Source organism: Melospiza melodia, chromosome 12 (assembly GCF_035770615.1).
Source record: "Melospiza melodia melodia isolate bMelMel2 chromosome 12, bMelMel2.pri, whole genome shotgun sequence".
Classification (NCBI taxonomy): domain Eukaryota; kingdom Metazoa; phylum Chordata; class Aves; order Passeriformes; family Passerellidae; genus Melospiza; species Melospiza melodia.
This window is the reverse complement of record NC_086205.1, coordinates 9,260,449-9,277,300: the sequence shown is the minus strand read 5'-3', so window position 1 is coordinate 9,277,300 and position 16,852 is coordinate 9,260,449. Positions and strand designations below refer to the sequence as shown.

Here is a 16,852-nt window from a genome sequence, read left to right as displayed (position 1 = left end):
GGGGCCTTCACAGAGCTTAGGTGTTTGAAAAATCAATGCTCCTGGCAAGGTGTGCTCATCATGTCCATGCTTCAAAGGCTGGCCTGTTGGTTTGCACCTGCTACAGTGGGGGTATTTATAGGGTAATTTCATTAGGAAATTGATTCTGCTTAGCCTAGTGGGGTTTGAGCCTCCAAATGTGAGCAGAAGCACTTGCCAGAGAGCAGAGAATTTATGAGGAAGTGACAGTGAATTGTCTGTCACTGTTTCCCCTCTATGACCCTCCCTTATTTTGTAGATCTTCCTTATGTTCCCCTTCACTGATCCTTTTCTCCAGCCTACATTTCTCTGGGCTGCTTTCACTTCTACCGTGTCCATTTTTCGAGGTCATGAATGGCAAATCAAAGAGGCGGCAGGAGAGCCTCAGTGAATGTGCCAGTGTGCCTTGTGTGTGGTGTGTGTGCTGCCCTGGTGCTGTGTGCTGCCCTGCTGTCCCACAGTGTCCCCCTGGTGCTGCCTTGCCCCCAGTGATGCCTGCTGTCCCTGTTGTCCCCGCAGCGATGTCGGACCGGCAGGAGAGCGCGCTGATCGAGCTGATGGTGTGCACCATCCGACAGGCTGCCGAGGCACATCCCCCCGTGGGCAGGGGCACCGGCAAGAGGGTGAGTGGGGCTGCCTGCTGCCACCAGAGCATGGAGGATATTTGTGACACCACTTTGGACACTCCTGCTGTAGGGTTTTTTAATTGGTGTTTGCTGTTTCATCTGAACACTTCTAAGAAAAATGTTAGAAATTCTGTTTCTGGACATGTTTGTTTTTTCTCTTTAATTTTGGGGGTTGCATGGCCAAGTTAAGCAATATAAATTTTCAGCATAAAAGTCTTTTCTTGTTATATTTTTGGATGTTCTTTTTATCATATCTCTGCCTTATATTTGTAATGTACCCACATCATTAGCCCCTAATGTTAAACCTAGATAAGAGTAGAAAGTGTAGTAGCAGAGCAGGCTGCCTCTGACTGTCTTCCATAAAAATGAATGTGCTGCTAATATGGACATAAAATTTGCAGAAAAGTCAACAAGATCTTCATCATGAAGGTTTTAAGCACTGGAACAGGTACTGGGAATTGGTGCCCTTTCTGTGCTTGGTTGTTTTTGAGATCTGACTGGACAAAGCCCTGATCCTCCTAGTGTGACCCCTGGGCTGGCTCTGCTTTGAGCAGGAGGGGTGGGACTGGGACCATTCTGAATGTGTCTGTGCTTTTAGACATCCGTCCCCTTAGGCCTCTTCCATGGAGTGCCCTAAAAATTTCAGAACTTGACATTTTGGACAAATTGCCTCTTTAGCTTATTTTATGGGGACTGTTTGAGCACCAGTGGAAGGCCATTCCTAAGGCTGGACATGCAGTTTTAAACACTTCATTCTAAGTCACAGGGTCAGGGTAATAACAGGCTTTCAGCTGTATTTTCCATAAATACAGCATCCATGTTCTAAAGCAGTCTCAGCTTTTTAAACATATTCACCTGATTTTTGGTAGTCCCCATCTTATTTAGGATAGGCAAAAGTGGAATAAACCCACATGAACAAATGGTTCTTCTTTTAGCATCCATTCTAAATAATCATAACTAGTTTGTTAAAGCCACAGATTTAATAAAGATGAAATCTGGAGAGTCTTGGCATTCTCTATTGCTAAAATAATACAGTTACTTCTGATTTTTTAATGTGCCAAAGCAGATTAGTCTCATGTCCAGAAACAGCATCCCCGGAAAAGCTCCAAGAAGCCATCAGTTTAAACAGGCTTTATGTACTTTAATTTATAAAGCACATTCTTAGGAATTCCTAATTTATTAAAACATTTCAGGATTAAGGAGGGAATCCATGACAGCACTTACTGAAATTTACATAAGCATGTCTTTTGTTACAAAAACTGCATTGTAAGCACAAGTGTTTTGTCTCAAGCTGCAAACCTTTCGAACAAAGTGACCTTTAAATTAAAAAAAAAAAAAAAAAAAAAAAAAAAAAAAAAAAAAGTTGGTATTTTCTGTTTGGAGCACTAAATAATGTCATTATTAACTTTCCAGGTATTTTCTCTTTCTCAAGAGATCTACACCTCAATTCACTGAAGTTCAACAAATTCCTTAGTCTTAAGTTTTCAATGTCTGTATTTGGAGCCAAAGAAAACAGATCAGTAAAACAAATTCCACCTTCTGAAGGATGATCAAAAGAGCCTGGAAGTCATGCTGGGGACACAGATCAATTCCCAGTGCCAGGGAACAGCCATATTTGGTCCCCAGAACATTCTGGGCTGTCAGGGTTGGGATTCTGCCCTGGGTTTGCACTGCTCTGAGCTTGGCTGGTGCTGCCCTGGTGGGTGTGCAGGGCCTGAGGCTGCTCTGGAGCCATCTCTGCACCTTGCACTGTGCAAGTGGTGTCTTGTCCTGGTCACTGATCCATTCTCCCCCCACTTCCATGGCTGTTTTGGGTTCCTGTTGGCACAGTGCCTGGCATCCAGGCACATGCCTTGTGTCCAGCTGCTTCTCCTCCCTTGCAGAGCCATATTGAAGTGACACTTAGCTTTTGCTTCTTTTCACTTTGACCATGTGTTGTGGGATGGTAACTGCAGGGTTCTCTGCCTTGTCCCTGGAGATTCATCCTGTCTCACAATCCCACCAACTTCTCTGAGTTGAAAGGGAGCAGATTTCTAATTAAGCACTCACCTTCTTATGAAGTAGTTTCTCCTCTGACTTTAGCTTGTAACCCTTACTGTGCAGTCTGGCTGATTGGCTACATCTGAATCATTAGCTAACTTCAGTATTTTATTATCATTATTTGTTCTCAAAAGTATTCATTTCTTTCCTAAGCCAGGAAGCCAGATCTAGGCTTTGATAAAGCATGCTGGTTTGGTTATTGTCTCTCTGTTCAAGGGGGTTTTGTTCTGACAGCATTAGTTCTTCAGTACCTCGCTGTGAACTTTAATGCATGTTCTCACTGAGAATTCCATTCCTTTTAGAGAGGAGGCCACGAATCTGCTAATGGAAATCATTGTTACAGTGTGGTTTGGTTTTGGTTTTCTTAATTATACTTCACTTTGCCCTGAGGTCTTACATTAATGCTTGGTTTAATGTGTGAAAGCCAGAGTTCAGTACAGTTGGAAGCAATAGCAAAAATTCCACTGACTGGGATTATATTTGAATTTCAATCCTAAAAAGATGTTAATGTGTGGAAACAGTGTCATACTGGGTGATACAGTATTTTCCTTTGTAATCACAGCTGCTTAGGACACACTCTTTAATCACTCTTCAACCCACATGTGTTTTGATTTTTTTATTCCCTCCTCATTTGATTTATTAAAAAATACACTTGCATGGGTTTTTGCTTGTAATACAAGGTTTAGAAAAGTTAATGAATGCTATATGCAGAAAATGTATTTACTATAGTTATGTTTGATCACTTCCAGGTCTTGACAGCAAAAGAAAGAAAAACTCAGATAGACGACAGAAATAAATTGACTGAACATTTCATTATTGCACTTCCCATGCTGCTATCAAAGGTACTGTTTTCAACAAAATAAATCTTTCACTGGGATTTACAGCTGTCTTTAAACTTTCTCATTCTACAGTGCAGGGGTTTATTTTCACTTCCCTGTTGTCTCTTTTGTTGCCATGATGTTCCAGTATTCTGCTGATGCTGAGAAGGTTGCAAACCTCCTGCAAATCCCTCAGTACTTTGACCTGGAAATCTACAGCACAGGCAGAATGGAAAAGGTATTGTGCCTTGGGCAGGAGGTGTGGCTGCTGTCAGGTGTGAGCCCTGTTCAGCCCCACAGTGCTGTGCCTTTGTTTGGCACATGAGCAATGCAGCCTTGGCTGGGTGTTCTGGCAGTGGCTTTGCTCAGTGTCATTGTCCCATTGAGGGAGAGCTGAAGTTCTTTTCTGCTCTGCAGCATCTGGATGCCTTACTGAAGCAGATTAAGTTTGTTGTGGAAAAGCATGTGGAATCAGATGTTTTGGAAGCCTGCAGCAAAACCTACAGCATCCTCTGCAGTGAGGAATACACCATCCAGAACAGAGTTGACATAGCCCACAGCCAACTTATTGATGAATTTGTGGATCGATTCAACCATTCTGTCGAGGATCTACTGCAGGAGGTTTGTTTTCTTAAAATTGTTGAACTGCCTAAAATATGGTAGGATAGGCTACAGAAAAACATTCTTAGCAAGCCCTGAAATGATCCATCTGAAGATGTAGTGCAGCACCAGCTATTTTATAATTATTTGGAGACACTTCTCCCTGTGGAAAGTCCCTTACAGTAGCCATTAAGCCTGCAAATCATTGGTCATGTAAAACAAGACTGTGGGACAATCCTGCTTCTGAAAATTCAGTTGAGTATTAAAACAATCCACATAAGGAATTAAGTGGATGAATGGATGAAAAATGATGAAAAGTACAGAGGAAGTTGCATTTACATTAATGTTTTTAGTGATTCCCATAGTCCCAGATGCATATGTAGGCAGCAAAATCAAGATTGGATTATGGTTTGAATAGAAGAGAGGATTTAAGAAAATGTGTATAATGGCATGTTAAAAGAGCCCTGGAAAGAGTAAAAGATACAGGTTGGAAACCTGGAAGAATGAGAACAGCAGTAGCAAGGATTTAAAATTAATGGCCTTTTGTGATACTCTTTTTTAAGTGATATTTGTTTGAATAATTTATTTTAATGAGTCTATTTCATCATTGTAAAGACATTTTAAATTTTAAAAATTGCCTACTGGTGCCTAAGTAATTATCCGGGCTGATAATGAGAGAAACACTGATTGACAATTGCATCTGAAGGCAGGAAGGTATTTTAATTGTTAGCCTTTTAGATGGAAAAGAAATTATCAAAGTGAGATGGAGAAGAATGGTTGCAAGTGGGTTTCTTATTTTAGAAAATTGCTGGAAAAATTAGGGCTGAAATACCTTATTTTCACTTGATTCACCAAGGAAATTTGCTGTTTAGTTTACAGAAAATTCTAAAATTGTGCTGTAGCATGTTCATCAGCTAGTGATTAAAGCTGGTGGTGCAGTCCTTTTTATAAAATAAGATAGAACTCAGATTTTGGTCTTGGGAATGTTTTCTATTGCTAAAGGGTACAGGTTTGGATATTACCACAGTGATAATGCTGAATATTGTCAGATGAACTTGCTTGTTTTTTAGTGCTATGCAGTGGCTACTTAAATATTACGGAATCTACATAAAAGTCACTGGAAATTTTGGAGGTGGTTTTGATATCAGTGTAAACCCCTAAGAAGCTGCTCCTGCCTGTCAGTAATGTACTGGGCTGAATTGCTGGATTCTCCTCATGGATTGCCTTTCATTTGCAGGGAGAAGAAGCTGATGATGATGACATATACAATGTGCTCTCCACACTGAAGAGGTTGACGTCTTTTCACAAGTAGGTGGTGCCTTCCCTCACAAATTTGTGATGTTAATTTTATCCTTTCAGCAAGTATCAGCAGTGTCAGGTGTGGGGAAATGAGAAAACACATGGCCTGAAATCTGAAATGGAGATGGAAGAGTGACTGGTGGAGTTTGTCAGTGCAAGTGTTTGGGTTGATCTGGTCCTTGCTCAGTTTGTGCCATGACCTTTGCAGATGGGATTTGCAAGTGGCACCTCCTCCCTTGTTCCCAGTGTTCTTATACCCATCAGTAAATTACTACAGGTCCTGCTCTCCCACAGGACAGACTCAGAGCACAAGGGACACTGTGCTTTGGGCATCAGCTTAGGGAGCCTACAGGAAGCTGTTTCTCAATGCCTTTGAGCTACTTCTCCTCAAAATTATGGAATTAATTAGTAGTAGTAAAGATAATAATTAATAGTTCATGGTGAGAGCCTGGAAGATGCATTTTCTTCCTACAGTTGAATTGTTGGCCAAATTTCCCTTTGTGGATTGCACAGAATCTCCCTCACCAGGCACAAATCAGCTTTTCAGGTTCCTGCTGCTCTCAGACCTATGGGCATCCTCAGCATGTGCAGAGCAACCTGGAGAACTTCACTGGAACTGTGAATTTTGGAGCACAGCACAAAGGCCTGATCTGCCCTCTAACTGCAGAAAGCACTTTCTCCTGTCAGCATGAGAGAAAGTTTCATGTGCAGGTGGCAGAGAGCCACAAATCATTTCTTCTTTATCACAGTGTGGGAGTGATGCTAAATGAAGCCTTATTAGAGAAATTAGACTGTGTCAGTAGCACAGCTGCTCAAAGCCCAAGGTACAGCTTCCCCCTCTTTGTGCATCTTGAAGAAGTGAAGCAGTTTGGTGGGTGGAAAGGTCACTTCTTGGAAAAGAAACTTTTCTAAGCTGTTTTATGCCACATTTGAGAAACACCATGAAACTGGTACCTTTACTTCACCTGCCTCTTGTCTGGCAGAAATGTGCCCCAGCAGACAGGGCTGTCCATAAGAATTAAAAGAAACCTTGGATGAAATACTGGAACTTGTTTTCTGAAGTCCATGAATAGTCTGACATGGAAGGAACTAAGGGAAAATTCTGTGTTGTGTGAATTTTCTTCCTGAACCTCTGTGGAGAACTGTGTGGTGTCCAAGATCCCTTTTTAACTATGATTTTGATGGCTAAGTAGCTCAAAAGTGATAAAGAGGTACCAGAATATGCCTAACTGTAATGTGGAGGCTCTGCTTTAAGAAAGTTTCAATTGAAAGGCTGTGTGTAAATTGTACATAGTTAGAATTTTTCAGCTCTGGAGGCTGAAGAGCCCTTCCTGAGCTCAGCTGTAAGGCAGAGGGCAGGGAGCTGAGTGTCCCCAGCTGGGAGGACATGGCCCCTGTGCTGGTGCCTGATGGGGAATTTCTGAACTGAAAAGCCAGGAATGAGACAGTTTTTCCTTTGATATTCTCTGTAGGATAATCTGTGCAGGTATCTGCCTCTGCACACCAAGGAGACTTTGCAGCTTTAATTACAGTGCTGTAATTAAGGAAGTACCACTCTGCCTTGCTGGCAACCCTGTGATTCATGGAAGCAGCATCTCTGTGCTTAATATCTCCAGTCAGAGGCAGCTCTCTGGCAGCCTCTAATTTATCCATGAAACATTTTATTTTAGTACCTCAAAGGCAATCTAAGTCCACAAAATATTTTTTACGCTTTTTACATTTTTAGTTCCAATATTTTTTTAAGTGTTCCTGGTTTTCTCTTTGTGGATTTGAACTGGGAGTTAAGGTGCACCTTGGCTTTAATGGCCCAGCCCTGGAGTGCACAGGGCACTCTGATGGCTTTCTGTGAAGCTCTTACCAGTGCCATTTTCCAGGGCTGGCTTGCTCCAGCATGGGAGGTGTTTCATGGCAGGGCCTCCAAAAGGACCTGGGCAATGCCAGTGCTGAGTTCAGCCTCTGGCCCTTTTGGACCTGGGGAGTTTTTCCTTCTGGCTGAGCAAGGCAGTTAATGGTCTGACCCAGGGCAGGCACTGGGGTGGGAGGAGTGAGCTTGGCTGGGTGATCCAGGTGCTGGGATGAGTCAGATGCAAGAGGCTGCTGCATCCAGTTGAGACTCCCAATTCAGTCTCAGTATCCCTCCTTCCAGGTGAGCACTTCAATCAGCAAGTTCTGAGTATTCTGAGCTGGCTTGCTTTTTTATTGACATATTACAAACTGTTTCAAATTATCTCAGTTTATTTCCACTGCAGAAAAATGTTTTAAATGTAAATTTACTTGCCGAGAGAGTATTTTTGTCTTTCAGGCAACCTGATGTTTTTCAGTTGCTGCTGTATTTCTCACTTCTCTATTAACCAGCCATTTCATGAGCTGTTGAGGTCTGTAAGGCTACAGCCTTACAGAGTATTTGTCCCTAATTTCATTTTTATTCCTCTCACTGATGAAATCAGGTTGGTGCAACTGAAATGTTGCCACCATCTCTATCTCATGTCCATGTGTTATATGGTCTCACTTGAGATATTCAGGGTATTTATATCTAGTGGTCATGTGTCTTATTTTTTTCCAAATAAGACAGTAGAAAAATATACAACTTTATTTTGCTTAAAGCCATTTTTATTCAGTAGATATTGATAGAGCTTGGCTGTAGTTTCTACTGCAATGCCAGGGAAGGGTTTTCTGGAGTTCTGTCAATGTTTCCAAAAGAGGAACGATAACTTAGAGAGAGAAGCAGCAGCTATGCTTAAGTAGCCTTTATAGGTGTATGATATGGAGAGAGTTTATCTGCTCCCTAAAAAAATCCCATGTAGTAAAACATTTTTCCTGGATTATCAGAAAGCCTGACTTGTGCTTTTAGCGTGGAGTGAGGTGCTGTGCAGCTGCTTGGTCAGCTGTGGAAACCACCAAAGCTCTCTGGGCTGGGGGTTCTGAGGAACACAATTAATCCCTCTTGATTTTCTCTCATTCCAGTGCTCATGATCTGACCAAATGGGATCTGTTCAGTAACTGCTACAGATTGCTGAGAACTGGAATTGAACACGGAGCTATGCCAGAACAGGTACCCTTAACAGCACCTGCACTGCATCACTGGGGTGTCTGAGGTTCTAAGGAGTCTGCTTGTACAGAAATTCAAAAGTTCCATGTATGATTTCTGAGCTTCTTCCCTCACCTTTCTCATTTGGAAAGTTGGGAATAGCTGGTGTTCCTGACTCTGAAAAGCAGTGCATCAATCCTGATGTTTACACTGAAACCCAACATTGTAAGCTTTGGCTGCAATTAGAATGATCACAAATTATTATTGTGCATGGAAGGTAAGATGAAAGTTTATGAAAACCAGGAAATTAGAACATCCTAGTGGAGTTCTTTTAGGGAACACATCTGGGACTTTGTTCCCTCAGAGTTCAGGTTTTTTTTGTCATGGATGAGCACAGGAGCCATCTCATATTCTCCCATGACTCCTGTTTAAACTGCAGAATTCCTACTTAAGCATTTAAACATTTTAAGTTTTTATTTTGTTTCAGTTAGAAGCCAGTTGTTAATTCTAGCTCAGTTTCATTTAGAAAAAATAAATTCCCATGAAATTCTGAATAAGAATTTTGTAGAAAGGACCCTAAGAGGAGGCATTGCCACACAATGAGTGAAAGTCCTCTCTCTGCCCTTGCTGCTTTATGCTGGAGTTGTGCTACTGGAGAGGCAGGGCTGGCAGATAAAACCTGTCTCTGCAGCTGCCAGCCATCCTCAGTTTCTGGGTCTGACAGTGTGTGGCTCTCCAAATGCCTCCATAAGATTTTAGGGAAAGGTGCTGAAATCTGAGGTCTGCTCAGCATTTCTTCCTGCAGGCCACCCTGAGGAGTTTGGCAGTTTTAGCACCTCCTCTGGATTTGAGCTGTTCAGGAGACATCATGGATGCTTTATATGACCCTGGTCTTCTCCATGGAACAAGTTGTATTTTCTCCCTTTTTTTAGCAATTGGGCTACATGTTCATTTTCCAGTGGAGCAGATTTTTAATGCTGTTTAATAGTGAAACCAGGTATGGAGATATTTCAACAGATGCTTTTGATCTGAGAGATGTAGGTGTTGGGTTGTACTTCTGTACACTGTGACATCACCTCCTGCTGTATCCCAGTGCAGATTTCTGGTGTTTCCCAGACTTACACAGTATTTTTTTGCCTCTAGTAGGCTGATTTCTTACTGCACCAAGCCAACCAAGGGAAAACTTGATACCCTTGAAAATAAAAAGTGCTAAGAGCTGCTCCTGTCTTTTCAGCACAAAATGCCTGATAGATTTTTCCATACACTTCCTGCTGTGCCTGCTGTTAGCAGCATGCTGAGATTCTGTGTGTTCTTGTGTTACAGATCGTTGTCCAGGCACTGCAGTGCTCCCATTACTCTATTCTATGGCAGCTGGTGAAAATCACTGAGGGCTCCCCTTCCAAAGTAAGTGGCCACTTGATCAAACAGATTTTACTGACAGACACAACTTACCTACAAAGGTGTTACACCTGATTTCTTTGTAACTTCCATTCTTGCCATCGTTTGTTGTAATTTATAACATATGTTATAAAATGTTGCTGTTCAGATTTGTTCCGTGTTTCAGGATCTATTTAACATCATGCATATGTCTAAGCAATGTAAATAGTTTTAATCAGGATTTTATAGCAGCTGATTATTATATTTTTATTGCAGAGGATAATTAACACACTTTATTGTGAGGACTGCAGTTTGCATGGCTGATAAGGAACGTTGACATGAACAGTTGTGAGCAATACTGTTGATCTGTAGACCACAGATAGCTTAATCTTGATGTGATAAGTTACTTTGCTTACTCTCTAATTACAGCCTTTATGTTGCAATAAAAATGGCAGGGCACAGGAAGTAACAACTGCTAATAAAAAGCAAATGCACACAAAGTATGGTCAGGACAAGGTGACAGGTGACTTTTCCAGGACCTTTCCTTAGCTCTTTTCTCAGTCAGAGGCCAGCATCCTGTTTTTTCAGGGCTTTTTCAAAAGTAATACATCAAATTAAAATGACATGAAAACTGAAGTAATAATTGTACTTCTCCATCAGCATCAAAAAGGTAAAGATGTTATATTGAAGTGCTACAAGACCTCCAAAGGGTCACTCCAGAATGGCCATGCCAAATAGAAGTCAATTTGGCTTTGCCCCATGAAAATCATAATTACTGTCACTTAGAGAACTCCTAGCAATTTCTTATTTGGGGTTCCAGCCTCTACAAAATGAGTTTTGTGCATGCTCAGTTCCAGCATTAGTGCCCTGCAGCTCTTCAGAGTGGCAGCAGCCTCAGCTGAGGGCAAAGAGACAACCACAGACCTGCTGTGGCTTAGAGCACTTTGCTATCAAACTTTCCAGTTCACTGTGAAAATAGATCTGATCTGCACTGTATGTGGCATTTCATCCACTGGGAAATAATTTTGCCCATGGCTGGTTTATAAGTCATTATTTAGGCTTGGAAATTGGTAGACATTAAAGGGCATCTATGTCTACCTAAACTTGTATGGTTTAGGTAGGCAAAGGCATTAACAGAAGCATCTCAGAATGAAAAACATTTATTTCATGGGTATTTTGGAAGCATTCAGACTTTTACAGCAACATTTCTGGCACAGCAGTTTAATATGTAAGTCCATGCAGGTTTCTAGGGCTACTTTGCTGTTTCTAGAATGATCTCAGGGCAGAGAGGGGTGTATAGCCTCTCTAGTAGACCAATGGATATAGCTGCCAGAAGTAGAGAGGCTTTTGGACTCACAAGCCTTTCAGGTTTGAGACAAAAGCAGAAGGTTACAAAGCAAAAGACCAGCTGGAAGCAATTGCTTGGTTTCTATTTAGATACAAATGAGGTAAACTCTGACAGGGGAGGAAAAGGTCCTTGGACCTGTAGAGGAGGGGTGAGAACAGGGAGGGGAGAGGCAGTTACAGAGTTAGGAGGAGAATTAGTGGGGAAGGAAGATAAAAAATATGAAAATGGAGAGAAGAGAATTTATAATATGTCATAAAACTGATCTTAAGTCTTTGTTTTTCTATATCCCATAGATTTATGAATTTTTGTTCTCAGGCTCATGTTCCAAAGATGATCTTTTAGCTTTCCCTTGAACAGTCAGGCTGAGAGATCAGAGATGCAGGGATTGATTTGTAAGAAATGTTCATCTGCTGCCAGCTGGGTCATTTGTGTGACCTCATGCTGGCAGTAGTAGCTGCTCTGTTTCACCTCGTGAGGTCCCATTTAGGCAGTCAGTGCACAGGATGAAGTATAGGAATGTGTTGGAGTTGTAAGTACAGGAATAAAAGATGGAAACAAGTACAAGTATCTTGGCAAGTTTTACATTTTTTGTTTCATGTGTGCTTTGCATCCATCAGGTGCACCTTTCATTGCAGGGAGTTTGCAGGTGGGATGGGGAATTCTGGCAAGGTTTCCTTCAAAGTGAATTCTTTGGCTACAGTTCAGAATTGCTTGGTAATTTTTGTATCTTGTATTGATTCTGTGGTGGAGTCATACTTGACAACCATAGGCATACACTGGGAACAGAGTCATTTTGCAATTAAGTTATTTTTTGTCTAATGTTCAAATGGCTTCCAAAATTTTAAAATTACTTCAAGGGAAAAAACAAGCTTTAATATAAAGCTGGAAAGTATCTAAAGAATTGTAGACATGAGTCTTTTGAGCACCTGGGTTTGGGTTTGGGTGGTGGCATAGACTCCTGCCGTTGCTCTCAACAGCTCATTCTTGTTCCTGCCATGGAGCAGTTCAATTGCAGAGTTGTGACCTCGTGGTTTTGCCTAACAGCCAACAGAATGATAAAATGGTTTCATATCAGCTTTTCAGCTGAAGGCAGATCAGGTACTCACACCTCAAGAGCCTGGGCTGTGCACCCCAGAATGCTCAAAGACTTGGAAATCTAATTTTTATTTTTTTTTCTCATTTTCTCTGTTGAAAAAAATTCCCACTCTTCAGTAGTCTGGGGATTTCTCCAAGCTCAGAAGAGTTCCAGGTGGCTCCATTGCACTGTTCAGCTGGGCTTTCTCCTGCTGTCTATAACTTTGCAATATGAATCTCTATCATGCTATGCTGTCAAGAGAGAGGGTAATAAATATCATGTACCTGCTTGTTAGTCACTTTGACAGAAAGAAAAATGGGAGACACACTCATTCCCTTTTTAACCTGTATGTAGGTTTTTTCATGGGTTTTAGTTTCTCTGTTGAATTCATGGACATCTAAATGGAAGGTAATTGCAATAGAAAGTAGAAAGCAGGAAGGTGACTGTAATCCCAGTGCTTGAAGGGGTAAATCAGGTGACTGTGTAACAGGTGAACTGATAAGCCTGGCATCAGTCCTGGGTAGAATCTTGGAGTGGGAGATAGAAAACACAGTTGGTACAAGGCTGAAGGGCCAACAGCTAAGATTGCAAGAAACACATCAATTTCTTGTTGATGAGATTGCATTTTCGACTGAGAAGAAAATCAATTGAAACACCAGTGTCTCTAAGACATTAATATCACATTGCATTTTAGGTGCATGTTTGGATTTAATGTAACTCATATTCAATAGCTCAAGACAGATCCATATATTAAAGAAAAAATGTAGGTGAGCAATCCTTGCACAATGGAAGAGTTTCTGATGCATTCTGGCAGAGATCTGTTCTCTCCCAATAAAAGGGTCATTTTTATCAGTCATCTGGGAAGGCCCTGAAAATGGGGATGATATAGATCAATTAGTGAACAAAACACAATTTAAAATTTTTAAAAAGAGGCATCTTAATGCTGCCAAATGGGAGGTTTATATCCAAGTTGTGATTAGAATAGAGCAGAACTGTCTTAGAGATTCTGTAATGCCATGGTAATGCAGTGGCACCATGGCTGCATCATCAGAGAAAAACTGCTCAGGAATAGGAAGGTGAGGGAGTGCACAGACCTTGAGTGTCCATATCAGCAAATCCCACTCACTCCATTGGAAGTGATGAGAAATGCAGTGCTTTGGGAACACTCTGGGTGCTTGGGCACACTGGCAGTCCTGTGCTGTGCTGTGAACCAGCACAGGGAGAACATATGGACCACAAAAAGGCTCTGCAGTAAACACAGAACAACGAGAGCTCGTGGCAGGAAGCACAAGGAAAGCTAAAACCAGAACTGAGACACATGGGCTGAACAGCATCAGTAAAACATTTCTGCAAGGAAAACATTGCATGGGCACTATGTAGGTTCTTCACATTGCTTGCAGGTTGTTCTTGAGAGGGCTGTCCTGGGGGAAGGTCTGCAGAGCAGAGGCCAGCCATCCTGCTGTGAATTCATCTCATTTCATTTCATTTGGGGTTCTTGTTTTCTTCTTGGTGATTGGTTCATCATCACTGTAAAACCAAGGCACTGTTTCATGTGAGTTCTCTTTGAGTAGCTTATTTGTTTCACAACTTTTTGTAGAATGTATTAAATCAACACCATTTCTTTATTTTGCTTCCTTCAAGAAACTTCTTACTAATTTTTATATACTTTCTTTTTTAATCTTTACTCCAGGAGGACTTGTTGGTATTGAGGAAAACTGTGAAATCCTTCCTGGCTGTCTGCCAGCAGTGTCTGTCAAATGTCAACACTCCAGTCAAAGAACAGGTAAAAGTAATGTCTGACTCTTAGAAAAGTGTGATTCTTAAATTGTAATAAAACTCAAGACAACACTACATCAAACTTAAAGTAAAATAATCTGTGCCCCTGTCTAAATAAATTTGAACAAGCAGCCCAGAAGAGCAGCTGTATTAACAGAACTTCCAAAGCACAGCTCATGACAAATTAACTTTTGATTAACAGTGAGTAAGGATTACCTGGATGCTCAGGCTCATTTCCAGCCCTCGTGACTTCAGGCATCCAACTCAGTCACCTCAGATGAAAGACTTTTTCTGCAGACACTGGATTAAAAGGCAGTAGGCATTTCTATTTAAAAGGAAATAGGCACTACTGGAGGGTGACTGAGACTTCAAATGGGCTGAATATTTTTGGGTTTTTTCCCATTGAATCAAAGGGTTTGTTGAAATAATTAAATCTGTCTCTGCAGGACACAGTAGCTGGTTTGTTAGCTGAGGTTATGTGAATACACACTGATTTATGTCAATGACATTTGTCTACAAATGGCATTTCTATCAGACCTCCCCAGATTTTGCAGAGTATAACTGATAACTGGCTGGGGTTTTTGGCCTGTGGTATTTAAAAGATAATACTTGTCAAAAGACACTTTTATTTCTTTGAAAGATAGCTCTGCTTAGCATTTACTCTCTGTTCTTCAGATTGCTAACTATAAACATTAAATGCTCAGAGATGTCAGTAGCTTATGTAGTTCTAAAAGACTTGTGTGTCATTGGCTTCCAGCTGATTTTGCTTTAGTAATTGTTTTTTAATATTCAGAGTAGTTACTCTTGGCATATTATATTAATATTGTATAATGTGAAAATATCTTCTAGCTGCATGCAAATACCTTCCAGCTCGAGCTGGACCTGCCATCCTTCCTGCCTCAGCAAATGGCAAATGTTCCTTGGCATTCCTGCTTTGGGTTTCTTCTTGAGGTGTACTAACATGGGTTTGTTCTCTTCCTGCCAGTGGCCACAGTGGTTTTTTCATTGACAATTTAAACTTTGTTTAGAAGCTCCTTTGCAATTCCCAGTTGTGGGGAAGTTTTCAAGCCAGACAAACCCACGCCTAGGCAGGCCCAGAGAGAGTGAGTGTCCTGGGCAGAGTGGCTGGAGACTCCAGGGACCCATTCCAGCTGACTCTTCTATGATTTGCTTTTGTTTTCTTCCTTAAAAAGTATGTTTCTGTGAGTAGCAGGACTGCTACTTACTGCTTTTGTTTTACTGGATTTTTTTGAGAATTATGTGCAAATTGTCTCCCTACCATACTTGATCTTTGCTCCAGATATTCTTTCCAGACAAAGTTGATGTCCATATCAAAGGAAGGAAAACTGTATGAAGTATTTAGAGAAACAAGACTGAAACATTTCAACTTTTCCATGAGTGTTTGAGGGAAATAAATATCCTGTGACTGAGCCCACTGCTGCCTTTATATTGGACAGAACTCAGCACCAGCAGTGCATTACTCATGTGCTCTTTTTTAGAGGTCTGCATTAGGAAGAGCTTCAGTTCTGTTGAGTATCAGGGGAGTTTAGAGCAGGTGAGATCATCACTGGAATGAATCACAGCCTTTGGATAAAAGGGAGAAAAATCCCAAATAGCAACATCTGTTCCTAAGGTCTCAACAGAACATAGTTTAGAATGATGTGCATCTGTTCTTGCCTGAGTGTAGCTCATTCAGATTTTATAACATACTCCCAGAAATAAGGGAGCCACTAGGAAGTTCAGCATTTACTAGGAAGTTCAGATTTTATTTTGGAAATTTTTAAAGTTTTCAGAACCTGAGGTTAAAAATAGAGAAGCTATGAATAAAAAGGCTTTAGAAATGTGCTGAATGTGATCAAATGCAGACAGCTGGCTGTGAGACACCAGCAGAAGCCATGTGGGGGCAAAACATGCTGCCATGCAGGAATGAGCCCTTGGAAGGAAGGAAGTTAATGACAGCTGCCTTCTTTCCTGTCTCAGGTAATCAGGCTATAATAGTAACGAGCATAAATCATGGACAATTCTGCCCAGATTGGCTTTTGTCTGGATTTGAAAGCTGTGCAGACAAACTTGGTTCTTTTTTTGCCAGAGCTTTTGATGAAATTCTGCAAAAATGTCCTTGCTGTGGCTGTTTGTCTGTATTTTTGGGGTCTGACAGTGACTCAGCTGGAATTTTCCCTCAGTGTTGTTCATGTTTTTACTTGTTTGATTTTTTTGACTGTTTATTCAAAAGAGGTATGCTCTCTTTACTACAAATTTTGCTGCAGGCCTTGGATCAGAGGTAGATTTAGAGTTCTTTTCCTAGAGAAGAAATGGAAGTTTAATATGGGTGATGTGGGACATGGAGAAGGTAATAACCACAGTTCCTGACCTAGGAACCAAGGGCACAGCATTCCAGAGCAGAGGAAGCCATAATGGAATACTCTCACAGCACATAAACAGCTCCACCTGAGAACAGTTTAAGAAGCTGTTTAATAGTAGCAGGGGGTATCTGGAAATTAGATCAGTGGTACTTTGTTTTCCTTTCTTGACTTTTCACTGCATTCATTCTCTTGTGCCTTGCAGGCTTTCATGCTGCTCTGTGATCTCCTGATGATTTTTAGTCACCAGCTGATGACGGGAGGTCGAGAAGGGCTCCAGCCTTTGGTGTTCAATCCAGACTCAGGCCTCCAGTCAGAACTTCTCAGTTTTGTCATGGATCATGTGTTTATTGACCAAGATGATGAAAATCAAAGCATGGGTATGTTTAGCTTTTTTTTCCATACCAGACACAGAAGAAAGGAGAAAATAGAATTTTCTGATCAGTTTGTTCAGATGTTTTCAGAAGTATTCCTACTTTTTGGAAGG

The 16,852-nt window shown here is 41.2% G+C and overlaps 1 protein-coding gene across 3 annotated transcripts in view; it reads left to right on the top strand.

Moving 5' to 3' along the window:
* The window catches only part of STAG1 (STAG1 cohesin complex component), a 150,779-nt gene that overhangs the window by 118,205 nt on the left and 15,722 nt on the right, over window positions 1-16,852 (top strand). For all 3 annotated transcript variants that reach the window (XM_063166706.1, XM_063166705.1, XM_063166704.1), the window contains 9 exons: window positions 538-641; window positions 3,434-3,526; window positions 3,651-3,740; window positions 3,920-4,123; window positions 5,340-5,410; window positions 8,366-8,453; window positions 9,753-9,833; window positions 13,920-14,012; window positions 16,571-16,745. In XM_063166706.1, coding sequence (XP_063022776.1) covers window positions 538-641; window positions 3,434-3,526; window positions 3,651-3,740; window positions 3,920-4,123; window positions 5,340-5,410; window positions 8,366-8,453; window positions 9,753-9,833; window positions 13,920-14,012; window positions 16,571-16,745 — 999 coding nt within the window. The remainder of the gene's footprint in view (window positions 1-537; window positions 642-3,433; window positions 3,527-3,650; window positions 3,741-3,919; window positions 4,124-5,339; window positions 5,411-8,365; window positions 8,454-9,752; window positions 9,834-13,919; window positions 14,013-16,570; window positions 16,746-16,852) is intronic.